At 41.6% G+C, this 17058-nt stretch overlaps 1 protein-coding gene across 1 annotated transcript; it reads left to right on the top strand.

Annotated features, from left to right (window-relative positions):
• Nucleotides 1-807: 807 nt before the first annotated feature.
• On the top strand, nucleotides 808-7073 carry CTLA4 (cytotoxic T-lymphocyte associated protein 4). Its single transcript, XM_072812757.1, has 4 exons — nucleotides 808-1081; nucleotides 3688-4035; nucleotides 4508-4617; nucleotides 5868-7073. The coding sequence occupies exons 1-4, from the start codon at nucleotides 973-975 to the stop codon at nucleotides 5970-5972; spliced, it is 672 nt and encodes a 223-aa protein (XP_072668858.1). The 5' UTR covers nucleotides 808-972; the 3' UTR covers nucleotides 5973-7073.
• The last annotated feature ends 9985 nt before the right edge of the window (nucleotides 7074-17058 follow it).

The following is a 17058-nucleotide window of genomic DNA, read 5'->3' as shown; positions in this document are numbered from 1 at the left end:
TATCACTGGCATATCACAGGTTCTCAAGAAATGTCTCTTTCATTATTGAAGTACATGAAAACTCCTCCGTATTAAGCGAGGTGGTCCCCAATGTAGTATTCTCTTACAGTATGAACACTGGTCCTGTTCACAGTTTTCATAAATTTAAGAACTTCAGTCATATTTAACCTGAGCTCTTGGATTTTATGCTTGAAAAGTTCCCTTTAGAAAGAAAAACATGTTTCTCCTCATATGGAAGGTTTGAATCTCTTGGATCATTTTGGCTGACTTTTTTTGGACCTTTTCCAATCTATTTTGTCTTTGTTAAGGCTTTTAAGAATACCTGAATTCTTTCCTAATCTGCAAGCCAGAGGCAAATTCATTTATTTCCCGTGATTTGGGTATTTTCTCTCAACAAAATGCTAAATGGAGCTTAGAGAAGTAAACTCTTATTTGTAAACCTGCCAGGGATGGTGAATGCAGGGCTTTTATTAATGATGTCTATGGACTAAAGCTGTCATGGGTCAAGGGCTCAGACCAGCAGCTTAGCAGCTTTGGAGATGTGAATGAAGTAAATTGGCTGGTTAAAGATGCCTAGATAATTGGACAAATTGGGACCTAGGAAGACTCCTGCACTCCAGGAAATTCTCCAAGTCTCCACTTATCCTCAAAGTGAACAAGAAGCTTCAGTTTCAAATTGAGTGCATTTTCCATCCATGGATTGGCTTGTTTTGTTCAGTTTTACTTTGAGTGTTTGAGGTTATCTTTTCGACGTAACAGCTAAACCCACGGCTTCCTTTCTCGTAAAACCAAAACAAAAAGGCTTTCTATTCAGGTGCCTTCTGTGTGTGCACATGTATAGTACATACCTGGGATCAAAGCCAGCTATATAAAGTCCTTGATTCTGTGTGGGTTCAAACACATTTCAAAGCTTCAGGATCCTGAAAGGTTTCACTCTGCTTCCTGAAGACCTGAACACTGCTCCATAAAGCCATGGCTGGCTTTGGATTCCGGAGGCATGGGGCTCAGCCGGACCTGGCTTCTAGGACCTGGCCCTGCACTGCTCTGTTTTCTCTTCTCTTTATCCCCGTCTTCTCCAAAGGTGAGTGAGGCTTTTGGAGGATGAAGGTGGAGGAGGTGTTTCTCCCACCTGTGTTTCATTTCTTTCAGCAGTCAAGGACAGTGATTTATAACCAAGCCAGAAGCCAAAGGTAAGACTCCAGTCTCCTAGCTCGGATAGCTCTGTATTCTAGGGCAGGCGGGGAACAGCTGGCAGCAGCAAATAAGCAGAGATACATCTCATAGTGGAGCACCAGGCATTGACGAGGAGCTTAATGAATATATCTGAGTTGGTTTGGGAGATGAGCAATTTCAGACATTTCTGTAAGATTGGAAGAAAATACTGTAAGGTTAAGTGACTTAAGAGAGGAAGGGTATCCGTAGCCCTTCACGTGTTTAAGTTTGGAATCAGGGTGAACTCAGGAATTTCCTTTTTGCAAAACATTGATTTAAGTGAATCATTTAAGTTTCTTTCCTACCCAATTTAAGATTTTAAGATCTTCTAATTCACTTTTATAAATGAATCGCTTGTTTAAAATTTAAGCCTTCTTTACCCGGTTCAAAGTTTTAAGGTCCTCAGTCAATTCTATAAAATAGTTGGCTAATTACTTAAAAAGAAAAGCAGTTTGAAATTGTAAAACAAACAAACAAACAAAAGAAATAAGGGGAGAAAGAAAGAAAAAGAAAGCCATCAGTCTGTTTGGCGTAGGACACTTAATTGCCATCTAACCTATCTGTGGACTTCAGATGCAGATTCCCCAGGTTTCAGATGAAATAAAACTCTTTAGAGGTTGATGCCAGGTTTGCTATAGGACATAAATGATGAGCATTCTCACTGAATTTCAACCTTTACCTCTCTCTAGACCATCTCCGTTAAGAAACCATGTAGTTTATATGAAATATCTTAGCTGCTCAAAAGATATTTGATGATTAAATTATTACCAGATAAGAAATATTCATATACACTTTCCTATTCTATATGTTTTGAGCATGTAAAGATTAAATACTCTTAGAAGTAATTATCTTTATTTTGTAGAAAATTTATCTCAACCTGTAACTTAGTTTCTCCCATTGAAAAATGAGTGTGACCAGATTTAGTGGTGATAACTGGGAAACTGCCTGAGGGGAGGACAGGATACTTGGGTCTTCAGGCTTAGCATCAATACAATAAAGACTATTGAGTGCTCTTATGGGCAGGTTCTAATGGAGGCTCCCAGGAGTTTATAAGCCAAAGGCAGATGTTGCAAGAGGTGTAATTAGTGCACAAAAAAGTTTATTACTTTACTTGATTAAATACTGCAATGGAGTTATAACAGTGTGAAGAATGCTCAGAGGATGCTCAAAGGATCCTCTAATAGACAGGGATGATATTTGGGGAAAAGACTGTTACCTATCCAGCCAGGGCTGCTGGATTAACACTAGCAATGGCTGCTACCGTACTATTCTCTCTTCCAAGGACAGATGTTGTCCAGTGCAGGTACTTGGGAGAAAGGACTAGTGATAGAGTGATTTATACACTCTAGAAACTCAGACTGGAGTGATAGGTTGGGATTGGATCATGGAGGACATAAAAAAACACTTTATTTGTTTTTGCAATCAATGGTATGTAAAGCATCAAAGGGTTTGAGCAGAATGAGTGACATGGTTCATCCGAGTTTTGAGTGTCACTGTGTGCTTGACTAGAGAGGGGCCAGGTTAGTTACAGGAAGGTAACTTGACACGAGGCCATCATTTTTTAGATGACACGAGCCTTTTTGAATGGAGAGCTGGCCTCCTTTGTCTTGTAAAAGCCAGAAGGAGAAAGAACAAAGGAGTATGAAGGTGTTCGAGTGAAGAAGGGAGAGTGGCGGAAGAGGTGGTGGCGGTGGCAGGGGAAGCCCACAGAAGTTAGCAGCAGGGTTGCCTCAGCCTACAGAGGAAACGACCTGGTACCCCCTGCTCTGTGGCTTCCTTCATTTATCAGCATCCCTCCCCCTGATAATAATGCCTGGGAATGTGGCAGCTGGCACAATGATCCAGGGTTCAGCCACTGTGGCTGATAGGGGTACAGGGCCAAGGAAAATGTAGGCAGAGGTTTGTGAGGTATGCATTGAGGGGTAAGGCAAGATTCTATACTTCAGCCTCTAAAATTTCCCTTACTACTCTTTTTAAATTTTATTTATTTATTTATTTATTTATTTATTTATTTATTTATTTATTTTTTTCCCCTACTACTCTTTATAGTTCCTGTAATTCTATGATAACCCTAGAATACCAGAGGTGGAAGGCACCCTGTTATCATCAAACCCTCCTTACTGTGTGTGAGGGAAAATGAAGGTTACAGGGGATGCATGACTTGCCCCCAAATCACATATTTCATGGGAGGGTCAGGCCTTCAGTTTGTCACATCAGTGTTCTTTCTGCTATAGGAAACTCTTGTCCAATAAGAAAACGCCTTTTGGAGTTTAGCTGGAAGATAGCCAAGAGATTGAGGGGACAGATGCGGGGAGAGGGAAAGGATGAGGAGTGCTTGTTGAAGGGAGAGAAGCGCTAAAGGTGAAGCTGGAGGGTACCCATCAAAGATGAACTTCTGCTAGCTGGAGATTTTGCTTGAGCCTGGTTGTGGGTGATCATGAATTTGCTGAGTTCCCTCTAATTTTCCTTTATTAGGGATGCATGTGGCTCAGCCTGCAGTGGTTCTGGCCAGCAGCCGGGGTGTTGCTAGCTTCGTGTGTGAATATGGGTCTTCAGGCAACGCAGCCGAGGTCCGGGTGACAGTGCTGCGGCAGGCTGGCAGCCAGATGACTGAAGTCTGTGCCGCGACATACACAGTGGAGGATGAGTTGGCCTTCCTGGATGATTCTACCTGCACTGGCACCTCCAGTGGAAACAAAGTGAACCTCACCATCCAAGGGTTGAGGGCCATGGACACGGGGCTCTACATCTGCAAGGTGGAGCTCATGTACCCACCACCCTACTATGTAGGCATGGGAAATGGAACCCAGATTTATGTCATCGGTGAGCAAAACCATATCACTAAGCTGACCATTTTGCTTTGCTGTCCTCTTTGCATGAATACAGTTTTGTTCCTTCAGGTGGTTCATTTTTAGGATTATGGAAATTCTTTTTAAGAATTCTTTGCCATACCACATATAGTCTGGTTAATATGGGTGTCAACCCAAACAGCATTCTGACTAAAAATAAAATGGTTTGGGGATAGTGTTTTTTCTACTAGAGGTTGGGGCCCTCATTCTGGAATGATAATCATCGTGAAGTTTATCAAGGCCTTGGGGCAATTGATAGGACATTCCTGGGGAAGTGACTCCCATTAGACAGACTTACCTGTGAACTAGCAATACTATTTAAAGGTGGACACCAAGGTTGGAAGCTCTTCTAGAACCTCTTCCTTTTCTCACCAATGGGGACGGGGAGTAGGGCCCTAAAGTTTAAAGAGTGTTTCAAGGAACTTCTGCTTTGTTTTCCGTCACAGATCCTGAACCTTGCCCAGATTCTGACTTCCTCCTCTGGATCCTTGCAGCAGTCAGTTCGGGCTTGTTTTTTTATAGCTTTCTTATCACAGCTGTTTCTTTGAGCAAAATGGTGAGTGCAGTGCTGACAACATACCACTTTGGGTGGGGATGCCTTCAGTGATAGCGACTGACCAAATGACGCTGTTGAGTTCAGTTTTCTTGAGATGAAGCAATAAATGAAGAACAGTGGTAAAGGAAGGACAGTGGTAAAGAACGCACTAGAACCCTTGGCATTGGCCTTTGAGGTTTCAGGATGACTAACATTTTAGATGAGTGTGTTTGACATTGAATGTTTGTGTGCTTCTGAACAGGGTTTCAGTTTGAGTAACCATTTGAATAACACAGGGCAGCTGTTTTGTTCTTTGTCTTCAAGACAATTGTACCTAATAACTCTGAAACATAAGATTAGGTTGGGCAAAATGCTGCTATAGAAGACCTCCTGGATGGATTTTATTCTCCCCCTTAACATCCCTCTACTTCCCCTGGAAGCCATCTCTTGGTGCTACCCTGCTTGTGCCACCATTATCAAAGCTATAGTTGTCCACACAACACCAGGCCGGGGCTTCCTGTTATCCAGTCTGCTCAAATGGGAAGTCTTGCTTTCCCCTCCAGCCCAGTTTTTATTTATTTGCAGTTGCTTGTGGAAGAGATGTAGGTATGGAGTTAGGGATCCTGTCAGGCTTTCTTTCTGATGGTCCCTTTCAACCGCCTCTGCCTATGGTTGTCTTTTTCACCACAAACTCTCCTTCCTTGCCTCTCTCCTTCTCTTCCTCCACCTCCCCTCTCCCCCAACTCAATTCCAAGATCCTCTGCTCAACTGTTCTATTGCTGTAGATTCTTCCTACATTTGCTAAAAATTGTCACAAAGAACAGTAGACTAGAATCTCAATTTACTGAGGTGATAAAAATTGGGAACTAAGGCAGACAGACAAAAAGTAATAAAGAGTATAGGAGGAGTGGAGATGAGAAATACAGCTCTAGAACAGAATAACTGAAGTTTATTATCTTATCAAGCTCTTCTCCTCACAGATAAGATGTAGTCATTTACCATCGATATTTTGGGTGTTCTTTCTAAAGCTTTCTCAAAGTCTCTTGCAGCAGTGAAAATGATTACTATTTTCCATCAATAGCACAGAGTGATTTATCTAAAGTGAATTATAAAAGCTAAATCAAGAAAATCTCCTGGGGCTTATAATTCTGTACATGTGCATTCATTTTTTTCCAACGGAGTGGGGACCAATATTTGTTGAGTCCTATTATAGCTAGAGACAGCTTCTGTATTTCTCAATAATAATTACTGCTTCTTTTTGTGTTTGGCAGCTAAAGAAAAGAAGCCCTCTTACCACAGGGGTCTATGTGAAAATGCCCCCAACTGAGCCAGAATGTGAAAAGCAATTTCAGCCTTATTTTATTCCCATCAATTGAGAGATCATTATGAAGAAGAAAGAATATTTTCCAATTTCCAGGAGCTGAGGCAATTCTAACTTTGTGCTATCCAGCTATGTGTACTTGTTTGTATATTTTGGGGGGGGTTTCATCTCTCTTTAATATAAAGCTGGATGCAGAACCCAAATGAAGTGTACTACAAATTCAAAGCAAAGGTGCAAGAAAACAGAGCCAGGATGTTTCTGTCACATCAGATCCAATTTTCGTAAAAGTATCACTTGGGAGCAATATGGGGATGCAGCATTAGGACATGCGCTCTAGGATATAGGTTAGGGAGTGGTGCGGTCCAAAGAAAGCAAAGGAGAGAGAGTCAGGGAGAGGATGATATTGTACACACTTTGTATTTACATGTGAGAAGTTTATAGCTGAAGTGACGTTTTCAAGTTAAATTTTTGTGCTATGTTATTTTTCATAAATGTAAAATCACGTGAAAACTTTAAAAATACTCACATGGCTATATTTTAGCCAGTGATTCCAAAGGTTGTATTGTACCAATATATATTTTTTTATCTGATAGTATTATGCATGGGGGCCACATGTGCTTTTGTGTATTTGTTGATGGTTTCAATATAAACACTATATGGCAGTGTCTTCCCACCAGGGGCTCAGGGGAAGTTTTATGGAGGGATTCAGGACACTAATACGCCAGGTAAAATACAAGGTCACTTGGTAACTGGCTTGGAAACTGGATGAGGTCATAGTTGATTCTTGTAGATGTGTTGGGCTAAATTGGTGTTGACATGTGCTTTGGGCTTTTATGTTAGCTCCTTTCAAAGATTTGTAAGGGAGTCAAAACTGGTATATCTGATTTAACTCCATAGAACACCATCGTCAAGTAAACGGCTCATTCCAGGAGTCTTGGAGGTATGAACTTCAAGGAAGCTCTAGTTTCACAAGGGCCCCAATTCCTTGCTCATGGTTAATGCCATGGGCAGAAAACAGCAGCAGGTGGCAGAACAGGGTGATGAAGGTTTCCGAAAACAAACACTGTTGGTGTTTTTTTAACTCACTATTTTCTGTGAAAATGCAACAACATGTATAATATTTTTAATTAAATAAAAATCTGTGGTGGTCATTTTCCAGAGTTGTTGTTATCTTCCTTGTATTTGAATATTGTCTTTGAGGTTGCTTTTAATGGATTCATCCGGCAGTTGGTGGAGTCTCCATTATTATTAATACTGGGAACAAATTGACAAAAAGGCAAATAATGCTTCATGGGTCAGCTGCCACCAGCCATTACCTGCAAGCCATTTTTGGAAGGAACTGAACTCCTCCTCTGTCCTTTTGTTTCTTCACAACTATTTGAAATATAAAGCAGGTTTACTGCAGATAACAGCAGACCTTCAGAAGTCACAGAGCATTCTTTCTAGCACAAATTCTTCATCTCCTCTTTCTTGCCTACAGATTTCTCAGCTCAACTCCTGCAGTTGCCATGGCAACTCCTGTGTTGTCAATCACGTTCCTAGCAGCCATTTGATCTGCTTCCATGGTAAAAGGAGCTTTCCCTTACGGCTTCTCAATGGACTATTTCACACATGGGGGAGAAAAATATACCCATGGTCCTGTGTTGCTATCAGCTGACAGACCTGAGCCTGGCCCACTGAACCCTCTGTGATTCTTGGTTAACCAATGTGTGGCCTCAGTCTACTTGGTTTCCTCTCAAGTTTTCATATTCTTGACCTCTACATCCTGTTATTGTCTTGTGAAATGATTCTCAGTGTGGCCAGGGACCACCTATAACTGAATCAACTGGGTCACTTACTAAAAATGTTGATTCCAGTGCCTAACCTCAGATGCATTGAATCAGAAGCTTTGGGTTATGGGGCTCTCCCAACAAGTTTCCCAGTGCTTCTTATACTCATCAAATTTTGACAATCACTGGGTAGATAGCCCCCGCCCCTCTTGCTCACTATAGTGCACATGCACTCTCTCTCCCTTTTTTCCAGCGGGTGCTAACAAACAAATGAGACAGCACATAGTGAGCATTCCATAAAGATTTTTTAAATAAAAATGAATGTGTCTTTCAAACTACAGTAATCACAATTACCTAGAAGGAGCTCCTACTATGTTGAAGACTGTACCTCTTGCTCTCTTGGACTTTGATTAGAAGCCATGAAGAAACACACAATTTAGGAGCCCCAGTGGATAGTGTGATACTATTTCTACTTCTTTAAATATCTTTAGAGAGATAATCCTTTTCCATATTTGATGGAAAATTTAAATGACAGAGAGGGCCTTAGACAGAGGACCTCTCAGGTTTCTTTCAGACATCATTAGACAATGGACTACTTTGCATAAGGTTAATATCTCCTCTACTGCTACCTCTACTCTACTGAAATTCTACCATTAGCTATTGAGGTAAGCGTTGCCCTCTCTACTCATTATCAGTTTTGATTGTCTTGTTTTTTAAAAAGATTTTATTTATTTATTCATGAGAGAGAGAGAGAGAGAGAGAGAAGCAGGCTCTGTGCAGGGAGCCCGATGTGGGACTCGATCCTGGGACCCTGGGATCACGCCCTGGGCCAAAGGCAGGTGCTCAACTGTTGAGCCACCCAGGGATCCCCACATTATCAATTTTGAAAAAAATATAATCTTGCTTAAAAAAGTTTCCCCTGTGGCAGAAGAAAAGGGCAAGAACGACTGTGACTTGGGCTTCCACTCAAAAAGGAGAAAGCAAGTGGGGGAGTTTCTGGGTACCAAATGAAAGCCTGTTCTGATCCCCATTTTCTTATGAGGATAGATCCTTTACCTGCAGTAATCAGAGAGAATCACTGTTCCCAAATCAGAGGAGCAACTTTTTCAGGGCATGTCAAGCTTCATCATTATTGTCAATTCTGGCACCAGGGTCCTAGGGAAGCCCAAAGATCCCACTCATCTAAATAGGGCTTAGTTCACCACGGAGAGGAAGGCTGGGCACCATTACCCTTCTCTCTGGAACCACTGGTACCAGATAGGAATGTGGATGACAAAGGGAACATGGTAGAGTGACTAGTGCTGCCTGAGTCAGCCTCTACTCCTACCAGTTCCCAACACATATCTCTGCTCACCTCCCTTCTTCCAACATGGAACTCTCATTTCTGCCACTTTCTGTTTCTCTATTCCTCAGCTCCAAATATCTCCAGCCCTCATTTTCACATCCAACAAGACTCATCTCAAATTCTGCATCCAGCATCAGATCCACTGACATTTCAAGCCCACGTTGATCTCTCCCCTTCTGTTTCATAGCTATACTTGGTTTCATCCCTAATAATTTCAAATGTGCATGTCTTTTCTCTCTAGATTCAGTGGGAACTCCTCCAAAATAGGAATCATCACAGCTTTAGGCCCAGAGAAGATGCTCAAATAATGTATTGAAAAGTTGGGGAGCTAGGACACCTGGGACTGACTGTCTTCTATGTAGAATCTGGCTGTGTTTTCTTGGTCTCAGTCTAATGTCTTGCTTATTTGATCAGCAGAACTATGTGTGGGTCAGTCTATCACTTGGCTGAAACCTTCAAGACTCTGGAATATGGACTCCAGCTGGCTACTCTACTTCACACATTTCGCTTTTATCTCAGTCCAGTCTTCCAATCTTTTTTTCTTTTATAATTTCTTTTGAGAAGGGAAAGGAGATGAATTCTCATTGTTACTCCCTTTCTCTTTTTTTTAAACCGTAGGTTGTTGCTAAAACTGACTATATTTTTACACTAAGGCTGAGCCTTCTTCCACCCTCACAGTGGATACCCAATTTACTTGAAACTGAACTTGCAAAATGTTGATGTCACTGTGCTGTAATTGGAGCCAAGCCAGTTAAGAAGTTTAAGAGTTTATAAATTTAAGTTATTGTTTTGGGAGGTCTCAAAGCAAAAGAGAAAATGGTTTTCTCTGGAAAGTTACTTCAATTGCCTCGCTTCTCTTTTGCACCTGGTTAGATATGTGACTCAGGTGCCTTGGGGGCCTTGTTTTATTTATTTATTTTTTCTTATCTTAGGTCAATTTTATCCAGTCTGACCAGCAAGATGACATACCCTGTTGAAGGAGAGAGAGGTAAGGTTTTTTTCCGTTCTCCTTTTTGTGACCTTGCCTGCAGGTTAGGATAGTAGTCTGTTGTAGGTAGGTTTGCCAAATTCAGCTTGCCACCCCCAAACAAAAAAAACCCCACAAAACCCAAAAAACAGGATGTCTTATATTTGATCTGACAACCCTATCAGCAAGAAAGTTAATACATCTAAAGTGGTGTGAATAAAACATTCTGGAGACCTCCCCAGAAGTTTCTGGGCAGGAATAGCCTGAGGGTTGCTGCTGTTTCCATTCTAACACATTTTCTAATTTTCCTGTTCCATTCCTGGGTGTGTGGGGGGCTGATACCCAGTGTTGCTGGGGGCTAATGGGTCCCACAAAAGGGACAGCCATTAATTTTCTAAATATTTTTCTTAGGAGATTTCAACCCCCTCTGGTCTATATGGTTAGAAGTCTGGCATTCAGACCCTTCTTGAAAACCTTTGCTTTCCAGGGTATACTCTAGTATAGCTATTCTTACATTTATTGTGTACAGTAATTATTTGGAGTATTTGGAAAAAATGCAGATTGAGGTGCCTCAGATCCAGAGCTTCTCATTTATAAAATTGGAAGCAAGATCTGGGGATTTAAATTCTCCAGTAAGTCTTTGGATCATATTTTTGGAAGCCCTGGTCTAACTCAGGAGCCTATCATCATAGACGATTAAGACTGGAGAAGGGATTTGGGAATTATTTTTACATTTTATAAGAAAATGAGGCTCAGAGACATTAGGTTTGATCAAGGCTGAGAATCAGGTCTCTAGATTTTCATATCAGGGCTGTGCAGTGGGTGACACTATGAAGCTTTCCACCCAGGGGCTGTCCTGCAATATCACCATTCCAGGCTACCCTAGAAAGTCTGCTTTTCTTCCCACCTCCACCCCAGCCACTTTGGGTGATCACTACCATTGTTTCTGGCCTGCTGTCAGCTGTATATCTTTTCTAGCTCTCCCTTAACTTTCCAGGACACTAGTGAGAGTTTCAGGTGATGTAGCCTGTCCTCAGCAAACCTACAGAAGAATGCTGCAGAGGAAAACAGAAAGCAAACCACTGCCAAGAGTTTGCCAGCAATACCAGCAGTATGCTGAGAAAGCTTCCAGATTCTGCGGGAAGTCATGTAACAACTCAGTGAAATGATATGTGCTCTTTTTTATCACACACAATCAGGTTGCCATAGCAACCAACAGTGTTTTAAAAACATGATATTAGTCCCACAAAAGAATATTATCTATTTGAACAAAAAGAGGAGACTCTCTCTGGGAGAAATTGTAGGAAATATGCTTCAGGAGACCATTTCAAATTTTAAAAAGCAATACAAAATGATTTCTCGTGAACAGTACTTTTCCAAGGATGTTTCCTTTTTCTTCTTGCTTCACCTTGAAAATACTTTAGTCCATGCTGCAGTCATCCCACTTTAGCTTATTTTTTTCCAACTTGTTGAAAATGAGTCTTGCTTTCCTTCAAGTTAACTTGAAATGCAGACAAAGTTTCTAGCTTCCTAGAAACTTTTTTTTTTTCCCTCTGACACATCAAAGTTACCACTAACCATGACTGGACTTCGAAGACAGGAAGTTTGGATTTGTGAACGAAGAGCAGCATTCTTTAGTATTGCTCTCCTGTTGAGAAAGCTGCCCGTGGTGGATATGGTTCATAAGGTCCTTATTCTGAGTGAAGAGGGAAAAGAAACCAACTTTCATACTGCATAGGGGATACATCAGCTAAAGTGATTCTCACAGTGTCCCTGCAGAAGAGGTATTGCCATCATCCTCATTTTACAGATGAGAAAATTGAGGTTCATAAAGGTTTTATTATTTGCCCAAAGCCACATGCTAGTAAGTGGCAGAGTCAGGATCAGAAATGATGTTGAATTCCAAAGTCCACTTTCAAACAACCATACCTTAATTCTGGGGGTATAAAAGGAAAGGGACAGAATGGCAAGTGAGTGGGGATTGAGAGGTAGGTGAGTAAAGCATGTATCTTGGGGGCTACAAATAAGTGTTAGAATGAGTAAATACTCTTTGGACGAATGTTGTAAAAGGTTTTTGGGAGGTGATTATTATGAGATTAGCTGTAGCAGTTGAGTTGTAATCAGAGTGAGAGGAAAACAGGAAGTCGAAGACATTTAACACTGGACCTGTAGTTTCAAGCCACAGTTGTAACAGTAGCTAATTTCCCATTCACCAGCACTGAAGTTAAGTGTAGTGACACAGCTGGCTGGTTTCAGGTATTATAGCTTCTCGCTCGGAAATGGGAGATGATGGGAACCATTCATTCATACAGCCCATGAGAAGAGTTGATCCTCATGCACCTGTAGTGTGCTCCCTGCAAATGGGGTCAATTCTGCATTCAAAACAGGCTGGTAATAGAAAGTAATGACCAGTGCAAGTCAGTAGGACCTACATAGTAGATACCTACTATGTATCTCTATGACCCTTGGAATGGGGCTAGTTTGTGAAAGAATACTAATCAGCCTGGAACAGAAGGGGAGGTTGGGGGTGGGAGTAAAGAGAAAGGAGAGTCTCTGAGTTGAGGTTGAGGGATGCTGGAAAATAGCAACAAGTCCCTTGAGAAAAACAACAGAGGCCTAAGGATCCCCTCCACCCCAAACCAGATGGCAAATGAAGTGGGCCAATAATCTGGGGCCAAAATTATAGTGCAAGGCCCAAAGCCACAGGCCACATGGAAGATTGAGAGAAGCTCAGGTCAGAACAAGGGCACTGTCTAGCCACGATTGTGATGGAGGTGGCTACATAATTTCTACCAGAGGTCAGTGTGTGCGAAAGCCTGAGCCCCGAAACAGAAAAAGACTTTTCTTGCCAGGAGTGATATTAAGGGTAATGGTTCTACTCTGGATGGATGGTGATGGAGGCAGGTGTGTGTGGTGTGGGAATAGGCACTGCACAGAGGTGAAAGCTTGTTATGGGAGAGCAGTGTCGGAGAGTATCACAAAGGAACTGCTAAGTGCTTTAAGCCTATACAAAGCTAAGTATCATGACTGTACTTGTGCCAATTTGAGTGTTTATAGTATTTGTAATTTGTGCTTGAAGAGAAGGTTCAAGGAGGGCATGAGACATGTGTTCAAGATGTGAAGGGCTATTATATGAAAGAGGAATTAGATTTGCTGTATGGGCTTCCAGAGCATTCAGTGCTAGTGTTCTACAAGGGCATAATGATAGAAAGGGAGATTAGCATGATTTTTCTTCCTATATGTAGACTTGGGTTCAGAGCCAGGCAAAGGACATTTTATTGGATCATATTGCGGATTAGCTCAAGGCAGGGCCACTGGATCCTCATCAACATTGGCTGGAGGGGAAGGGAAAGGATCAGGGCATTGGGTGGGGCAGGGGGTTGGGGATATAGACCTGATCGAGGGACTGTCTCCTGGCTGAGCAGACAGCTCTCCTATGGACTGCATCTGAGACTTGTGATGGGTGCAGGCTTCATTCAGGCAGGTGTCACTCCCCATGGAAGCTAACTTGGCAGGCGAGTGCCATAGCACAATGTGATATGGTAGGAAATATCCAAAGCCAGATGGTCATGGCTGTTCTGGAGGGTCAGTTCGTTCACAGTAAGATTCCTACAGCCATTTGGTAGCAGAGAGATCAAGATCCCAAGGCTGGGGGTGGAGGGCTAGGAAGGGTGTCAGGGAGAACTGGCATGCTGGGCAGGCAAACTGGGGCCAGAGTGCAGTTGAACTTCATAAATCAAGGAAGACCACATTCTTGTGGAATATTCTGCCTGGAAGAATGGCCATAGATTAGGTCTGGGATTAACCCTACACTGCTGAATGCTTTTCAGGACAGTTTCCCACGGCAATCACAGTCATGACACATGGCGCTCAAAACGTCAATGATAATCCCAGGGTTTGTAGCCTCTTCTCCCTTTTCTAAGACCCAGCTCCAATGTTTCTTCCTCTGTAAAGCCTTCCTAAACCCTGGCTTCACCATCACCATACTAGTCCTTCCCCATTAGCTCTCACCTCTCTTCAGTATCAACACTTGTGTCTTCTCCAGATTGAGCTCAGAGGGAGCAGTGGGAGAGATTCCTTCTTACATCTGTCTACCTCAACTTTATATGATTTCCACTTTTTCCAAATAACTTGCCCAGTATTTCATCACAACAAGTGGCGGAGATGGATTTGAATTCAAGTCAGTTCAAGGTGTTCCTTTCAGCACCTTGGCACTGGTTTAGGAGAACAAAGCTGCCTTTGTGAGCCTAGACAGACCTATGATCAATTTCATGGCTGCTCTGGAAGTGGAGTTCCCAGCTCCACCCTCAGAAATACATCTCTGTTGGTGTATTATATACACTGGGATCAAAGAAGTTTGGATGAATTTGACTTCTGACAATCATCCTAATACCTTTATTCAGTCACAGCTGAACTATCTCTAATTGGCTGCCTAGCCTTCAAATTTTTGCAAATCAGTTGTGTTTATGCCTAGTGAAACTGAAGAATTATTTTATAATCACACTCTCTGGAAAAAAAACTCAATGGAAATGTTTAATAAAAAAGAACGTGGTAGAAACACAATTTAAAGTCATGAGTTGGAAAACATGTGGCAAAATTTTTATCCGCAGAACTCTACAATAGTCTGTGACCGTATGTGGAGATTTATAGTATTAAATTAGATAAATGCTGGTTTTTCTGTTTGCAGAACATAATAGAAACCTAATTGAAAACCACACAGCAATATCCTAAGACCAAATGTGATGTCTCTTCAAGGTCAAAATGCACGTGCAATGTAAAGAAAATCCTTTGCTTTGTCCTTGAACAAAAAGACCTCTCTGTTAATATTTGTATTAAGTACTGCATGTTTCTAAGAAAGTAAACATAATCATCCACTGTAAGTCTAACTTATATTCAAAACTGATGATAGAGACAAATGTGTAATGTACAAGGTTAGCCTAACTTTGCTTATATTCTGTTGTTTGAATGTTGTTCTGTACCTAGATTTACAAGTCTGTGTTCAGTCCCTTAAAAATACCAGTCACTGGTTTTTCCACAGAATCATGAAGATGAGTGAAGAAAAATTGCTTCATTCAAGAAAAGAGCATATCAACTTATTGTGGTCTGGAAATGAGAAGCTGGCTAAGGGTGACCTCCTGGGGTCCTGTGGAGTGAAGAACCACATCTGTACTTTGGAGTCCTGTTCCCAAGGAAATGTTTATGGAGGCCCAAAAGGCAAATTGTCAAGGGCAAGGGGAGCTGGGAGGCCCAGGTTCTGCTCTTGGCTCTGCCCCAGCAGGTTTACAGTCGCTGGAAGCCATTTCAGGGTTAGGTGCTGTTTAATAGTCACCAGGTTGCTCCAGCCCCAGCTGAACCCCTATCCCTAGAACTCATTCTTGTGCTGTTTTGTACTGATGTAATTTATGATGTAATTGTTGGTTAGCTCATGTAATTAAGTTTTCGTACATTAATATTCCTATCTCCCCAAATATATAATGAATTCTCTCAGGGATTTCTTTTACCGCATAGAGGCAGTGTGGAGCAGTGGTGAAAGTACACGCTCTGCTGCCAGGCAACTGGGCCAATCCTACTCAATACTGAATGTCCCTGTTTCCTCACTTATAGAACAAGGTTGCAGATTCAATGAGTTGGTATATATAAAGTGCTTAGAATGGTCCTGGCATAGGCTAAACACTATATTATGTAGTGATATACCTAGTACGTATGTTGCTACAGCGTGCTTTTATTATCTCTTTATGACCTTCAAAATACTTGGTGCAGTGCCTGGTACGGGACAGTTCTGTAGTTTTCCTGTTTGTTTTCTTTTATCTTTCCTTCCTTTCCCTTCAGCAAATATTTGTTAGGCAAATAAGATATATACTGGTTTAAATGGAGATGCTCATTTTAATGGCAATGTTGGGTGATTGAATTAACTATATCCATTAGTTAGTTCTTCTCCAGATCTATCCTCTATGCTCCCTGCTTTGCTATGTGGGGAGAAGCTGACATGAATGGATCACATCACCTGCATTCCTTGCTCTCTGGCTTTTAGCTAGTGGAAGGCATCAGAAGGTGATGGGGGTGACTGGGGTATTTCTTCCAGTCATCCCTGCTTTGACACAGCATCTAGGATAGAGTTGTGTCCTTCCTGGACTACAGCTCTGGTTGGGTGGCTCCTCTTTGTTTCTTGCTCTCACTGAACTCTGGTCACTATTTTTTTCCTTTTTTCTGTAAGCTCTAGGGAAAGTAAAGAATTTTTACTGTTGCTGGCTGCTGGGGATATCCGCTGTTTTCCCTTAATTCTGTCCGCAACTCTGTAAGTACTCCCTTTATTCCAGTTTCCTTAGCTGAACCATCAGAAGTGAATTTTCTTTAGTGCTAAGATCTTAACTGATACATCATATATCCTTGGAAATGTCCTTGTAGATCTCCATGTGAGTTGATCAGACTATCTCCAAGTTCCCTTTGGAGAGCTTATAGAACTAGCATTAGAATTCAGAGTAACCTTGATAAACTGCAGAGGCTTTCAGATACAAACAAGATGAATTTCAATCAAGAACAAGTGTAGAGAAGCACATTTGGGAGGAAAAATAAATGATTGAAATGTCAGGTGATAAATGCCTGGCTGTGTGTGAGTACATCAGCAAAAAGACTCAGGGATGAGTAAGCAGTACATGATGTTGCTCAAATTGAGTAAATCTGGGGGATATACACAGTGCATGATTTGTAGGAAGTGCAAGGCAATCCCCCAGAGTACCTTGTCACTGTACAAATCAGACCTGGGTGCTGTGATTTGATTTGGCTCAGTAACTTAAAAGAGAAACTTAAGAGAATAGAGACTCAAAGGCAGATTGGAGATGGAAAATGGCTTATACAAAGGTTAATTTCTTTTTTCTTCTTTCCTCCCTTTGTTAAAAGCCTGTAGGTAAAGAATTAAGGTGCAGTCCTCATTCATATGAAGGAACATCTCAAGTCCCTGTGCCCTGGATATGAACTATGTTGAACAAGTTGCAGCTTGGCTAATTTATGAGTATAACCTTAGACATAGATTGCAATGGTCAGGGATTTGTGTGTCATTAAT

This window comes from Canis lupus, chromosome 36 (assembly GCF_048164855.1).
Source record: "Canis lupus baileyi chromosome 36, mCanLup2.hap1, whole genome shotgun sequence".
Classification (NCBI taxonomy): domain Eukaryota; kingdom Metazoa; phylum Chordata; class Mammalia; order Carnivora; family Canidae; genus Canis; species Canis lupus.
Note: the sequence above shows the minus strand (reverse complement) of the source record. Positions and strands in the feature narration are given on the sequence as shown.